Source organism: Athene cunicularia (assembly GCF_003259725.1).
Source record: "Athene cunicularia isolate RWA chromosome 1 unlocalized genomic scaffold, athCun1 chr1_part1, whole genome shotgun sequence".
NCBI lineage: Eukaryota > Metazoa > Chordata > Aves > Strigiformes > Strigidae > Athene > Athene cunicularia.
Genome location: NW_020799091.1, coordinates 119,422,215 through 119,438,331, shown reverse-complemented (window position 1 = coordinate 119,438,331; position 16,117 = coordinate 119,422,215). Strand labels below are relative to the sequence as shown.

The 16,117-nt window shown below is 38.9% G+C and overlaps 1 protein-coding gene across 3 annotated transcripts in view; it reads left to right on the top strand.

Moving 5' to 3' along the window:
* The first annotated feature begins 1,449 nt into the window (after positions 1 to 1,449).
* The window catches only part of TFG (TRK-fused gene), a 19,973-nt gene continuing 5,305 nt past the window's right edge, over positions 1,450 to 16,117 (top strand). For 2 of the 3 annotated variants that reach the window (XM_026841072.1, XM_026841057.1), the window contains exons 1-7: positions 1,450 to 1,520; positions 2,713 to 2,817; positions 4,834 to 5,042; positions 8,855 to 8,938; positions 9,775 to 9,921; positions 11,420 to 11,587; positions 13,825 to 13,965. In XM_026841072.1, coding sequence (XP_026696873.1) covers positions 4,859 to 5,042; positions 8,855 to 8,938; positions 9,775 to 9,921; positions 11,420 to 11,587; positions 13,825 to 13,965 — 724 coding nt within the window. In that variant the 5' untranslated portion in view covers positions 1,450 to 1,520; positions 2,713 to 2,817; positions 4,834 to 4,858. Of the gene's footprint in view, positions 1,521 to 1,890; positions 1,910 to 2,712; positions 2,818 to 4,833; positions 5,043 to 8,854; positions 8,939 to 9,774; positions 9,922 to 11,419; positions 11,588 to 13,824; positions 13,966 to 16,117 lie in introns of those variants that run through there. The other variant, XM_026841065.1, reaches the window with a different exon arrangement.

The following is a 16,117-nucleotide window of genomic DNA, read 5'->3' as shown; positions in this document are numbered from 1 at the left end:
GCTGCGGGCTGGGGGTGACCGAGCCCTGTCCCCCGTCCTTTCCCCGCTTCCAGGGGCGACGCGGCCCCTGGCGGAGAGGCTGGGAGACCCCTTGCATCCCCTCGGCCGCGCCTGGGGAAGGCTGAAACCGCCCTTCGGCCTGGGAAATCGGGATTGAGGGCTAGCAGAAGCCTCCCTGCCTCCGCAAGGGGGGGTGTTCCCTTGCTCACCAAGCCTCTTTCCCCTTGGGAGCCAGAAGAACTGCAGACTCCTCATTTCCCGGCAGGGCATGGCTGTGATTTCTGCACCCCATTGGGTGAGCTCTTCTCCTTTCTACTTCTCCCCTCCTCACCTCACAGCTGTCTTGGGAAAACTCTCATGGCCCCGTCGAGTGGGTTTTGGGAGGCAGTGCTGCTGGGCCCTGTTTCTGTACGCTTCACCCTGTGCTTTGTCTCTCTTTTAACAGAGGAAAAAGCGAAGCAGGAATGCCTGTCCTTCCCATGCTTAGGCAAGGCTGGTTTTCTCTACTTCAATGCAAAAAGGATAGTGAAATCCAACATGGTTATGACATCATGGCTTTAGGAGGGATCCTGAAGTGACTGGCTTAGATTGGACAGTTGCTGTCCACATGCACCGTGTAGGTTGGTGTATGATGTGAATAGAAAGGTAGCCAAGAAGTGAGGAAAAATATCTGTGCCTCCAAAATGCATGTTGTACACCAAGAAGGTTAGAAAGATATCAGTGCGATTTTTTATGAAAAAAAGTCTTTCTGAAACAGGAAGACAGTAATGCTTTTTCGTTTGGTTGTTTTTCTTCCCTCGACAAAGTAGACACTGTGATTGGTTCTGTTAAAAAGCTCATCAGTGTTCATTCTGGATGTCTTTTCTGAAAACCTCTCTCAAGGGAGTCATCCATTCAGCTATGTCACAGTGAGGGAAGAAAAGCTTGAATGCTGTGTAATTCAACAATCAATACATTTCACATAGTTTTCTGTAACAGTTGCAAGCAGTTGTGGTATTTAGAATCTCTCTCTTAAAACCTGGACACCTTCAAGCAGAATGGAGAACAGTTGGACAGAAAGTGTATTTAGATGCTTTCTTGTTACCTTTTTGTAATCATCGATAGACACGCAGCAGACTTTTGTGATTGATAGTGGTAAATAAGACATTTTAGTTCTGTTAGTACATTACAGTAGCTGGTTTCCTTGTGCAAAGATATAAATGATGCTTTCAATTTATTGAAAGGCCACAGGAGCTCAGGTGTGCCCACAAAAATGTGTATCTTCAGGAATTACAGATGAGGTTGGATTCTTACTGTTGTCAGTTTCTAAGTAGCTCAGGTTGTAATGCTAAAGAAGCAAAACCAGTGCCCAGCTCTAATGTTTAATGACATGAGATGGTAGCTAAATGAACTCTTGAAGTTAAACTACTCTTAGATGTATTATCCATATCCCCTGTTTGTCTATTGCAGTAAATTTTACCTGGAGCTGTAGCAAGGTTGGTGTGGAAGGGGCACTGTCTTCATGTGTTACTTCTTCAAATGTGAGTGAGAAATCAGAAATGTAGTCTCTTCCTGTTCACCTGCTTAGTATGTCACAACAGTCTTACCTCTTCCTGTCAGGAGTGAGTACAGCCCTGTTTAAAGGTGAACACTTTGTACCCAGGCTGAGGGGAGCAGCTGCTGGCCTAGAGGAACCAGAGAGGGGCTTTGTCCATTCCCTGGGGTTTGCTTGCTCTCTGTTTCTGTCCTGTATGTGTTATGAATGGCCATTCCACTTCCAGTTGAGTGGAAAGAGCTAGGAAGACCTGTTTTATGTGGATGAGAGGAACCTACTTTCTCTTTCTGGTTAGCAGTGAATCATCCAAAAATCAGAACATGGATGTTTGAGATGAACTGTGTGTGAGAGAGAGAGACAAGAGTGCTGAGTAGGGTGCACCCATCGGTGGGGGGGAGGGAGGAGTGCAGTTATGTTCTCCATTGACTGGTCTGTATACTAAATCGTTGTCTTGTACCTCTGGGCGTTAAGCACTTGTGTAATTAAACAGGTGGACTGAATGAACTTCACACAGCTTGTCACCTAGGCTTTCCAGCAGAAAAAGCCCAACCTTAAGCTGAATTGTGGACAAATCATATTTTTAAGTGATTGTATATTTCTGACTTAATTTCCTTCTTGCACAGTTTTCTGTTTCTTCCTGTGGTAAAATGGCTTTACTGCTGCTTTCTTCTTGATAGCCTGTCCTAATACTGTGCAGTCAGTCCTCGAAAGCACACTTTTTAATGCCACAGGGGCTTCAGCCTTAAGCTAAGAAATGGACTTCTAGGTTTTTTTGTACTACTAAAACAATCAAAGTTTATTTTCTTTAACTTAACCTGGGGTTTTAAGATGGAGGCCATATAAATGAATATTTTGAGACTGTTGAGGAAGATCACTGGCCTGGAAAGGAACACATTAGTGTTAGGAATTCCTACGTGCAGTTACAAAATTAAAAAAAAATATAAACTCCTTCTACTATGAAATTAAAGCACTTGTTAGATCTGGTTTAGGTGAACTTCAAACACTACAATACTCAAAAATTTAAGTCTGTTACATTATAGATTAAATGGTGACTTTTTTAGCTGGGTGTATTTGTTTTGATGTTCTAAAGTGAAAGAATGATGTGAAGTGTGTAATTCTAAGGAAGTGTCACTGTCAATAAATATTTCTTGTTTTTTTGGTTTTTTTTTCTGATGCAGCTTCCTCTTTTCTGGCACTAATCGTGCATGGCGGCTTATCCTAACTCTGTCCTGAAGTGAGGTGGGAAATCTGTCCAATAAACCAGCATCAGTAAGACAGACAAGGTAATGATAAATGTATGTTTTTGAAAAGGAGGTGAAAGAAAACCTGTGGATGGATGCTGTTTTATTTTTTTAAGGCTTTAAATTTAAAAAACAAAACAAAAAAAACCAAACTTGAAAACCCTATGCTTTTACAACCAACTTAGTGTTAATTAGACTGAGTTTGATGTGCCTGCGGTCAAATGTTGCAGAACATGAATAATGCATTATTGAGGATTAGCGATATTGAAAACTTCACCGTTTGGTCATAGTGTCTCAGCAGCAGCCTGACTGTTAATTGCAAGTCCTTTTTCTCTGCAATTAGACTGTATCCACCTACCTCCTGTTAGGTCTGATTACAAAACTAAGTTTTGTTCAATAGTTGCTTGTCTCTTTCTTCTGGATGTCGTTGGGCCAAACAAAGGGATTTGCATGAAGTATTTTCTTTATTTTAATTACCAAAAAACCGCAGAAATTGAATTGTAATCTCTTTAATGTAAAACATTGCCATTGAAACGCTAGAGTTAAGTATGTGTAGGTGCATCAAGGTATGATGTATTAAAGGCTTTAGCTCAGTGTCTTGTTCCTCTGGTAGGAGAGGAGTAATTTTCCATATAGTACTTAAAAAAATAGACTGACCAAACCAAAATTCAGTTTTCTCAAAGTGCTGTGGTATAACATCCTTAAAGGTAAAGGAGAAATACCTACATATCTCTACCAAGAATTCTTTTTGCACAAGAGAACACATGCTTCCCTGCACATGGCTTTGGAAATGTTGATTTTGAGGTGTAGGGCTGCTTACTTTTAATATCTCTAGTATTTGTACTTCAGATGTTAACAGCTTCTTTAATTGCTCCTCATTCCACATTTATTGTTTTGGCCCTGTCCAACACAGAGAAGAGAGAAGACGACATTTGACTACCTATACTACCTATCAAAATATCTTTTTTTTTTTTTTCTGATTTCTCTGCTCAGTAATTTCTCTGTAGTTTCTGTTTTTCTTTGAAACATAAGGTCTTTGTGTTTTTTAATGAGCGATGCCTCCTACAAAGTAATTATTTTTAAATTGTCTTACATAAAGCATTAAGGATAGAACTCTAAAGTATATGTGTGCTGCTTGGGCACGAGATGGCTTTGTTGCACTTCCTTTTCAGTTGGAGCAGTTGTCCACCTCTTAAAGCACCAAGAACTGACTGTTCTGAACAGGTAGATTGCATGACAAATTTGTGGCTCGGAGCCTAATGAATAGCTAATGTGTGGTCTGTTCAGCAGCTTTAAAAAATTTAAAGTCTTGGTTAAAACATCTCAGAATTTCAAAAAAAGGAAAAATTTTATCTTCCTTTTTGGAAAGGAACCCTCAATGTGTTCTGATCATGCATATAATAAAACCAACGTTCAGCTCTATTTGTTTATTAAATAATGCATGATTCAACTTGATTCCCTTAGTAAAGCCACCCTACCACTGATAATTTTTGAAGAAAGATACTTTGTTATGGAAAAAAAAAAAGCCCTTTGCAGCTTATCATAATTATGGGGGATGTTAAAATGATCTAATAGGATGATAATGTAACCAATATAATATTGTAAGGCTGACAGCTTTTGCTGCAGTTTCACCTTCCCTGAGATGTATATATGTATCTCAAAAGCAAATCCTAGGGAATTTTTTCCATGGCAGTTTACAGCTGATACCTTACAAAAAACCCACCCAAGTTTGAAATTTCTAAATGTCACACATATTTAAATGCTGTCTTGACTGTTTTTTTTTTAAATCTTTACTTTTAAATTCTGAGCACTGGGAACTGTGATTAACTTAATTAGAAGCATCGGTTCTTACAGACTACTTCTTTGCCTGTGAGCTCAGTTAATGTATCGTGCACTTTATTGTTTGAGAAATTAGTGGATCATAGAATGTGTCTGAGAGAGGTTCTCTGGAGAGCTTCCTAACAGTAATGCTCTCCGAAGATGAAAAGCTTCAGAGCTGTTATCAGATACATTTAAACAACTAGCAGTTTAGTTTCCTAAATGTTTTGTTGCTAACAGGTCTACAGGCCATAAGGAATCCACCATGAATGGGCAGCTGGACTTAAGTGGGAAGCTGATCATCAAAGCTCAGCTTGGGGAAGATATTAGGAGAATCCCTATTCATAATGAAGATATCACCTATGATGAATTGGTGCTAATGATGCAAAGAGTCTTTAGAGGAAAACTTCTGAGCAATGATGAAGTCACAATAAAATATAAAGATGAAGGTAAGATGTAATTACTACTGTTGTTCTGATGTGATTTATCTATGGATAGAAACTGTGAAATTCATCTCTTCAAAGTTGTCCAAATTCCTTGGCAAATGCAAGTGATTTCTTGTGAAATCATTTGAATCAGGCAGTCGAAGCTGTATCTCCTGTGGTTATGCTGTCTGAACATTTCCTCCAGTTTTTCTGAAATTTCAGCTATCTGAAAGTTCATTTTTTTGCTATTGCAGGTTTCTCTTCTGTTTACTCATTTAACCATTTTTTTTGTGTTTTCAGTGATAAAGTGGGTTTGAAGGTGAGGAGTGAATAAATGTGTGACAACACAAGCTCCTACCTAAAATTTTACCTTTCTTTGTACTACTTCTCCACTAATATGTGAAATTTTAGTATATGTTATCCTAACTGATCATCATTGCTAAGAACATTTAAATGTCATTAATATCAGAGGAAGTTGCAAGTGATTGAGTTAGCAGAACTACGCTTCAGTTTGATTGTCATATGAGGACTGTGGTATTGACTTTGCTTCAATAAGCTAAGATTCTTTAAATCTATTTCAGTCATTAGAAGCATTGGAATATAAACATTTTAGCTACTTCAGTTTTGTTTTTTTATTCCTCCAGACCTGGAGGGATGCCTGTCTTCACCTGTTATAAGGAGATATCTTAAGTTGGTCTAAGGATTTCCACTACTTCTACAACCTCAATCTGAGTCTTCTCAGAATTCATGTGCACACTCTGAGTGTTCAGAAAAAAAGCTTCATCTAGCCCTCCTGTCTTTGTTTCTTATTGCTGTAACACATGAAGCTAGTGATCTTGAGGCCTGGATAGGGGGTTTTCGACTTAAAACTTCTGCAAAATACTGTGGCCTTGTATCTTCATCAGACTGTCATGATTCTTGAATCTAACACATTTTTGTTTTTTTCAAACTTGTATGGTTACTTGGAGAGACTAGGAAGCTTTAAATCCAAATTGTCCTGTCTCTGGGTTTGTGGACTAAGAAAGTCAGAAGCATATTCTGAAGTTTATTTAGGTTATGTGATGCTTCTTTTAATTACTGGGGAAGAGAAGTTTCAATTTGATTACTGCCTTGTGGAGTTAGGTTTTGATTCAAGCTTGGCAGCTTTCAAATTTCTGAACTAAGGAAATAGCTCTACTGGGTGTGAAATCATTTTTATGTCCTGCTTAAGGTTCTTTAAAAAGTAGTAAAACACAATGTTTGGGGGGAAAAAAAAAATCCCCAAACAAACCAGTGTGCATTTATATGAACCAAAGAGCAGAACTGCATCTTAAGCATGCTGCATTATTGTTATATATGCTAAAGCCCCTATGGAACCAATTATAGAAACTTTAAATTTTTCAAATTTTTGAAGTTGGGCTTGAATTTAAAGCTAGAGTGCCTGAAGTGAGATTGGCCTTTTCATTCTTGTTCTTCATTACCTTGCAGTAGAAGTTGCATGTCTTTGTGTCAGAGCCAGTAATGGGTTATTAATTCATATTGCATGTAATCAAAAGTGGTGTGCTAGTCAGTGATGTCTCCACTCTTGGTATCAGCATTTAGGAAAGGATACTGAAAAGCTGGAGGAATGAGTTGGAGAGAAATCCCCCTTGTCCTCGCTTTACTGCCAAAGAGAAAGGACTGTTTAACTCATAAAGTTACTCAATTAGAGTCTGATTGTGTAAGTCTTGTTATAGATTATAATGGCAAACAGAGACACCATCATGCTCCTCTTCTGGGCTAAGAAGACTTGGAGAAGCTGGAGAGGGTCCAGCAGGATGCGGTGAGGAGGGTGAGAGGCCCAGGGCCTGCAGGGAGCGCCTGAGGGAGCTGGGCTCCTTCAGTGTGATGCGGAGGAGGCCAAGGGCAGAGCTAACAGCAGCTTCAGCTAACAGAGTGGGAGTTGCAAAGACCATGGAATCCAAACTCTTGATAGCACCAGATGGGAGCAATCATAAACTGCAGCTTGAGGGGTTGAGTGTGAGTTTTCACCTGGAGGGTAGTGTGTCACTAGAGCAGGCTGCCTAGTGGGGTTTTGGAGACTTTCTAGTCTCAGTGAATCCATGACTGATACAGCCATTAACCAGTGTTTTTTGAGAAAGTAGAAACAGGACACAGGATACAGAAAAATCTTCAGAGACAACAATAGTTCTTTCAGGAAAACTTGAAAATGAGTTTATATGTGATCAGTTTGTTACTATTTGTAAGATTTATTGTTTATTTTGTTAGAAAACAACTTCTCTGAAGAGTGACAGGCATTGTTAGGTGTTATTAACGGTACTATACTAAGAAAACCTTCCATTGCAGTGGTGTGACTTGTAGTCAGGTATGACAACATTAGAATATGTATTTCTTCAAATTTTGAGCTGTTTTCAACTTGCCTTCATGTGTTTTATGATTATTCATACTGAAGCATTCATTTATTTGAAAATTTTAACCATAACTTTTATACAGTTGGAACTTTGTCACCAGTGCATAAAAGGAGTAGCTCAATTTTTAGGCAGTAACCTGTACTTAAAAATGGTTCTGTGTCTGTCCGCAGAGCCTCCTTGTAATGGTGTTTTAGGGAGGGGCATTCCTAGCCTGGAGTTGGCTTTGTCCAATCTGTGTATCATTTGTCTAATGCTGTTGCTTCTGAAGGTGAAGCTTCACTAGATAGTGTTTCATCTCAGTTCCCAGGAGATGAAAAGTTCTGGAAGGAGGTGGTCCTGCTATCCCTTCTCTTTCCCTCTGCCAGTACACATGTTTTCCTGATAACACATTCCCACTCTTTGCCTTTACACTGCCCAATTTGTGTTCATTTAATCTATTCTGTTGAATATATTAAACAGCAGAAAATCTGTCCTACCAAAGAATCTTGTTTTATCTGTGATCTTGTTGAGTAAGCAAAGATGTTAATTTGCATTGTCTTGACTTTTGACCTTGTCAAGTTAAAAACTGGGAGAGACCAGACTTAATGGGAACTTGGTATCTCTTGGGTATTAATAGGATTGAAGGTGTTCAGTGCTTTGTGCATAGCCCTTTGTATCTTAAGAATGAAGGATCTCATATGATTCTAATATAGTTTCTGAGACTGATGGCAATGTGCAAATTCATTAGGATTCATTAGGTGGGAGTTCCTCTGAAATCTGACAGAAAAATAAATGGCTAAGAGTTGAGACTTTGTGTCAGGTTCCTGGTTTGAGAGAAAAGTTTTCTTCTGACTACTTTGACATCTTCATGTCTTCATTCCTGTTTGTGTGTTAAGGTTGATAGATGTTTTCACTACTCACTTTTACACAGGGACTTTATTATCATTCCCTTGTTGAAAGTCAGTCATGCCCCTCAGTGTTCTCAGTATATATAACTTGAGAAAATGGTGTAGTCACTTAAAGTTTTCCCTTATGTGCATGTTTTGGTTTTTTAAAAATTGAATTGAGATTATCTTGTGCCATCAATTTTGACTCTCCTGTCTGTTCATGAACACTGCAGTTTTGGAGCCACTGGGAACAGGCGTGTAACTTTAACCGGCATCATCGTTCTTTCTGGTGTTGGACTTCGTGAACTCTTAGCTCTAGTGTTTTGTCCTGTATGTAAACATAAAGGAATGATGAGCTCTGTGGAACTTTCAAAGGGCTAATGTCAGAAGGCTTCCTTCTGTCTGACCGTCTGTGCATAATTTCCCTGCATGCTGACTCTTGCACTGTAATAATTTTTTCCCCAGTAACTTCAGAATCAAACAGGGAAAGTTCTTTTTGAGTAATGAAGTAATACTTCTGCCCTAGTGTGAAGTTCAGTAGTTAACAGGCTTGGCTTTTACTTTTTCATGTTCTTTTCAGATGGAGATCTTATAACAATTTTTGATAGCTCGGATCTTTCCTTTGCAATTCAGTGCAGTAGGATACTTAAGCTGACATTGTTTGGTAAGTATAGAAGATTGTTTTTATTTTTCTTCATTTTAATGTTTATTAAAATTCGGGCAGTGGGCTTCACGGGAAGGTACTAAAAACTTTCAGTTTGTCACCTCAGAAGGATGAAATCTGTAAGCTGAAAATACTGGACTAATAGATGATATCTATTTTTATAAGATTGCTTAAAGTATTTGGTCAATGGGTTTTTTTAAATGTTATTTTCCATGTTATCATCCACTCTCTAGCATTTGTGGTTTTTTCCACAGGTGCATGAAAAAATTATCATGATGATGATCTTGCAGTGTTACTAGGACACTGCTAAAAACATTAATTGCTTGAAGTTGAATAGATTTTAACATTTATCCTTTGGCCTTTGTTATAAAATAGTTCTTTGTTTTCAAGCTACTATTTGTAAATCAGCACATGGTTCCAAAGAATAAAAAGCAGCCTTTAACTTGGACACTGACCTTATTCATGCACTGCAGCAGTGTTGTGTGTGCTGTCATAGTTCTAAAGGTACTTTCTAAAGGAATAGTCTTCCACAGCCGAGTGCGATAGCTGTATTGGTTAGGGTATGTTCATGGAAATGAGTAAACAATGCAGAAAGTTACTGCAGACTTTACTCTGCAGTTCTGGTACTGTGGATTATGCTGAACTGAGATTGTATTAAAGGAACAGAAAGTTCTAGAATGAGTTCAGTCTGTGTTGACTAAACTTTGTTGCTTTAAACTCTGCAGAGGATGGTGATGTTACAAGCAAGTAAAAGTTGGGATTTTTTTTTTTCTGATTTTAAACTGGATGTCAAAATGTTACTACAGTCTTAAATTTATCTAATTGCTGTTTTGCAGTGAATGGACAACCAAGACCGCTAGAATCTAATCAGGTGAAATACCTGCGTCGAGAGCTGATAGAACTTCGCAATAAAGTCAATCGTTTACTGGACTGTTTAGAACCACCAGCTGAACCAGGGCTTTCCACTAATCTTCCTGAAAGTGGTAGGCAGCCTGCCAAAGAATTGTTTGGTTTGATTTGCAGAGTTCAGTGCTGTTTAACAAAGTTAAAAATGGAGGCATGAATACTGGTTGTGATCATTCTTAACTGTTGTTTAGTGGTTCAGAACTTAGTTTTTAATGCTTCACTTATTTTAGAGGCAGAATTTTTATTCAGATTATCTGGAGTAAAATACTAAGTTAATTTAGGCATAAAACTTCAGTGTCTGAGTTTCTGTTGCAATGTATGAAAATGCTGTAACTAACACTTGTGAATCACGACAACATTTTGAGAGGGCTTTGAGCTGAATTAATAGTTTGTTGTTGCTGAAGAGTTCCTGCTCCCAGCTGAGCACTCCCACTGCTTACTTTGGGCTAGCTCTGGTGCTTATCTTGTCATGTTGCAAAGCAAGCTTGATTCACTAAAACAGTAAAAAGCAAATTCAGCACAAATTATATCCACTTTTTTTGCCAGGTTAGGAAATTGAATCCCCACATTTTGAGCTCAGACCAGCATCAGAGCTGCCTCAGGGTAAGCAGCACAAGGGTGCAGGTAGGGGTGGGAAAGGTTATTGGGGTATGGCAAAACAATGAAGGAAGTCTTATTTTACCAGTTTTGAGGCATTGATCTCCCAGCTTAGTGCTGTTGTACTGTAACAACTATACCTCTGTGCTTAACTACAGATTGTAGGTAAGCTGGACACAGAAGGGTAATGCCACCAAGTCATGGAGTACAGTGCTCTGAGTAAAGAGGCAAACCAAGAACTCCAGCCTTTCTTTTAGGAAACACTGCTTTTGTATTTTACACTTTGACAGTTGATAGGATTTTTTTAAAACAAAACCAAGATCCTGTTCCTGCAATATAAGAAATTACTAATTTCAGTGGAATACTGTGGATTCTGGTTATAAACCATCTGGAAGGTTAAGGTGATGATCTTTGAGTGTAAACAAAACCAGCCAGTCTAAACACTATCTGCATTTGTTTTTGAGAGAAAATGTAGCACTAGTAGGTAAGGGGTTGCTGAGTCATGCAGTGTCACTGATATAATTACAAAGAGATGAACTCCACCTGTCAGCTTGGGAAGAATTCCGGGAGAAGGGGATAGAACAAAACAAAAACTGCAGTTTATAAAACACTATAATCAGCTGAAACCTATCCTGTAAGTTTTCTTAATTTTGAATTCTCTGTAGGCAAGTCATACCAGAACAGTTTGTTTGAAGCAGGAACTTTTTACCTTTGAATTTAAGTGACATACGATACTGATACTCCGCAGTGGTGTTGTATTTTTAAGTAACTGTGCAATGAAGCTACAGCTTTGTGATTCATCACAGTTTCAGATACATCACTGATTCATCACTGTTACCCTAACATAAGTATTTCAACAGTTAAAAAATTAAAAACCTCCCACAACTATGCAATTTTGAGATTGCTGTAGTACAATATATGTGTGTCATAGTGTTTCAGGTCTCAAGAATTAATAACTGGGTGCTTTTTTTTTTGTAGATGGTGTAGATGGTAGGGAGGAAAAGCCTGCTGCTGCTGACTCTAATGTTAAGCAATCCACTCAAGTTATAGCAGCAAGCATGTCTGCCTTTGATCCGCTGAAGAACCAGGATGAAATCAGCAAGAATGTCATGTCAGCATTTGGATTGACAGATGATCAGGTGTCAGGTAAGAATACATCTTAGGAAAAGGAAAGCAAACCCTGTTCATAATCAATGACTCAAATCTTGATTTGTAACAAAACATCTGTATTTTTGGTGTATTAAGCAGTGTTCTGTATTCGCTATTTCTTTTCAGTATTCTAAAACTTGGTATGTTAAGGTGTTGTCACTGTGTTTGGTAACTTTTGTATAGAAAATGTCGAAATGTTGTTATTGGTTTTAGCACTGTGTTTTAGTTTGGAGTAGAAAAAGGACTTAATTTTTAAAATTTGAATTCTTTAAAGCTGTTGTGTAGAGTAACTGGTATTTGCCAGGGATAGAAAAACAGTATCCACTGCTCTGCCTTGGAGTTTGATCTTGCATTTCATGTTCTTGGTTTGTACTTCTGCCGTTAGGGTCAGTCAGAATGTTTTGTACAACCCTGCCTTTCCCCTGTTTGATTTCAAAAGTAAATAGTGTCAACTTTTTTACTGTTAACAGAAAGGAATAGCAAACTTGTCTGAATTATATTTGTTCTTGAAGAGGAGCTTGCATGACTGTTGGCCCTACTTGGTAGTAGAATGCTAAACATATAAAAACTGGTTGTACTAAACTGCAGTCAACTTAAGATAGGATAACTGAAATTAGAAAAGCAACATAGAATGTAATAGAGACTGTGATGCAGAATATACAGAAGTGATTTTGTACAGAATCTGCATGGCTCTGGCAAAGTTTAATGTAGCATTGAAAGCTGAAAATAAACCTGCTCTTAGCTAACAGGATTTGCTGTGTACTCACAACTCTAGAGCGAGTAAATTTTATATGATGTGTGAAGTAATGAGACAGATGGGCAAGCTAATAGCACCTGGAGCTTGTTTCTACAAGTATGGCTGCCTTGGCAGAAATGGGGAGTGGTAGGAATAGATCAGCACTGCGTGATTGCGACTGTGCAGGACCCATGGTTATACCCACAGACAGAGTGGTGATCTTGGGGCACTGCTTTGGGGATCAGACCTACTGAGTGATCTTTTCCTTTATGGCACATTTTAAGTATTGTCATGGCATGGTTATTTCCCCAACCAGAAAAAGGTTTGGTAGTACTCCAAAACTTACAGTGGGCTGTCTCTGAGCAATGAAGTGATAGAGTGGGAAGTACAGCTAGCGGAAAATTGGAGCTCAGTTTGGAAGGAGTAGTTTTGTCCCTTGGTACAAAGCCTCAGTGCTGGTCAGTGCTTTGATCATAGCATCAGCCATGCTTCAATGTTAATGTGTCTCCATAATTATTCTGGTAGAGTGAAGTGACTTGACCATGCTTTGAATGTACAAAGAGCTTCACAGAGGACCATTTAAACAGGATATAAGAAATCCCATTTCTTAAGCTGTAATCCTGCAGCTATGTCTATGAAGGCAAAACCAGAAGTAGGCAGACGATTCATTTTCCCCCAATAAGGGTAAGGTGAAAATACAATTAAGGGCTCGTTGGATCCACATTTATATTGTGTAAATGTAAGGTTCTTTAAAATTGAAAGTGAATTTGCAACATTTCTAATACTTGTGCTTAACTTTAAGCATGTATTTGCTAGTAGTGTCTCATAGGTAGCATTCAGAGAGCTAAGAGCTGGAAAGATCCAGGTTTCAGCCTCCTTGTTTCTAACAAAATATTTTGCATTTAACTGTAGTATATTATACCTGTTCACCTGCATATTTCAGAAATTCTAAGAAATATAGAGAAAATCTGAATTCTTCATCCCCACAGTTTCTTTGGGTGCTAGCTGTATGACTGTTGGTGAAACACTTTGTTGCCTGAGCACATGTGAGCCACAGTAAAACACTGGTGTGCTTGAACAGTTTCATGCAGCCTTTCACCTTTGCTCCAGATGAGAGAACACGTAGGTGCATGTTCTGTCCAAATGTAGCAAGCCATCAGTGTATGTGTGTAAGGTTAGTGCTTGAAGCTGTGGTAAAAACATGCTGTTACGGAGTGATTTATCCCACAGGTGGGTCAGGCTCCTTGGAAGGATGAAATCTGAGTGACCTAGAGACAGGTGGAAAAATCCCCCCAAAATATTTTGAAAGAGTTTAGATGTGGAAATATATTTTATTTTCACTCAGGTGTGATACTCTCAGATGTAAATCTATGGAAAGCTTGGAAAAAATATGAAAAACTTTGCAAGGGAATGGTCTTGTTAGACTTCTTTTCTTTTTTATTTTTTATTCAAATTCTCTGTTCAGTTGAAATACTGTATCTTGTTCTTGCTCCTCTAGGACCACCCAGTGCCCCTGCGGAAGAGCGATCGGGAACACCGGACAGCATCGCTTCCTCTGCTTCTGCAGCCCACCCCCCTGGTGTCCAGGCACAGCAGCCGCCCTACCCTGGAACGCAGCCACAGACTGGTCAGGTGGAAGGTGAGCAGCATGGGGTTTTTTACTGTTTGGTTTTTTTTGTTGGTTTTTTTTTTTTTTTTTATATGTGAATGGTGGCGTCAGAATCCGAGTGGTCAATAGCTATGACTTCCAAACTTTAGTGGACCCAAAGTCGATACCAAACTACAAATTCATCTGTGCCACTAGGCAGAGCTTTTTTTCCCTCACATGCTGTTCAGTATAGAAACGGCAGATGGAGCAGTAGCTATTGAAAAGGGTAGGTGAGGTAACACGAGGAGGATTTTCACAGTACTGTTTTCTGCTTGCATCTGTGCTCTCTTTACTGTAAGGCAGATTGCTGTATGCTGCACCCATATGAAGATTCTTAGTTTATATCATATGCTGTGTGTTGTGTCAAGCTTTTGCTCAGTTTGTTGCTTGTCTGCTCTGAATTAAAAATGTTGTTTACTCATCATTTCTATCTGATAAAACAAAGATATGATAGCATTGCTTCTTTAACATATAGTGCTCTGTGCTGGACGGCTTAAACCTTGTGACTGTCTCCTGTGTGTTGTAGTTCTTCTGTGTAATCCTTGAGCGCCTTGGCTCTCCTTCAAAGCTTAAGGTCTTAACTCTGGTATTCACATTCCATTGTACTATGCCCTTTTACATGTGATTTAACTTCTAAAAATAAAACTATTCAGAGATTTTTGCTACATTTGGGCATCATTTTTCTGTCGATATTTTGTAAGAGCACTGAGCCTTCAGACCTGTGTAGTTCTGGATGAAACTGTCTGTGGAATCACTTGCTTTGGTATTTCTACCTTTGTATGAACTACAATATAAAGTTGTTTGTGTGTTAGTGTAGAAACAAGTTACAGCCTTCTGCCGCTTTGTACACTGCCATAATGCTGGGATACACGTGAGAGGCATTATTGAGGGTGATCGCAGGATCCACAGGCATGTGGCATATCTTGCCTCAAGGGCATCGGTAACATTTTGATTGAGCAGACTATTAGAGCAGCTTGTAGTTAGGTATAATATTTAAGCAGGTACAGATGCTGTTGGTTGCAGTGGAGCTTATAAAACACTTGTTTTGCTGCTTTGGGCAGTTTTGTTTACTTCCCTAAGAACTAGTTAAGTGATATAAAGAGACAGCAAGAGACATCTTTGTAGCTTAAAGATATAACTCTTTGGTGTTCCTGGATGAAAGTTACTTTTGGAAAAAAGTGCTTCAGGTTGTTCTGTCAGCAGACAAAACTTAATGTTAAAAATTCTCTCAGCTACTGAACTGAATTTTATTAATTTAATCTTTTTACGTGAATACAGTAAAGTATGAGGTTTTAAGTGTTGATGTTAAACTAGAACTGAAACAAAGTGAAACATTGAAAAGCACTAGCAGCACTAGGTTGGAATACTAAATGGTGACTAATGCCAGGGAGAGGGAAAAGCACTTGTTTCAGCAAAAGTCACCTTGCTTGGGAAAGAAGGTGTCTAGGCTCATGTATCAGATTAGATGTAATGATTCTTCTAAACTTGAGTCAAGGAAAGTATAGTACCTGGTTTTGTTTTTTTTAAACACTGAACTGGTCTGTATGTCTGCCCAGGTCCTTTTTTTTGCATGTGAAAGTACAACAGGACCAATTATGATGGTTCTGGTCTGTAGTTTATGCAGTTTTGATTATTGCCACTGAAATACATTAAGTACTGATTATATTTTCTTCATTCTATGGATAAAACAGTTCAGTTCTTGGGAAGAGATCAGAAGTCATTATGGCACTTTGTTCTAATGAAGTACTAGCAGGAGTGCTTCTGTGCATATGGTAGATAGCAGTCTCTTACAAAGCTGGGTAATAGGGGTGTGATTATCAACCTCTGAGGTTTTTTTCATAAACTAAGTTGCTTTTATCAAAGCATTTGGAGACTTCCCTTTAGAACATGGGGTAGCTTTCCCTACATCACTGATAGCACTTCAGTCCCAGGTTAATCTGGGGACCCACAGGCAGGGCTTTGGATATGTGCTGATGGTTGGGTCTCCAGCAGGACTGGCTTACACAAATGGCACTGCTGGTGCAGAGCATGGTCTTGGTAGAAACTAGTTTTAAAACTAATTTGAAACTAGGTTTAAAACACTAGTTCACTTTTTAAAAACCCATAAAACCCCAAGCTGTACTTCCCCCCCCCCCCCCCCCCC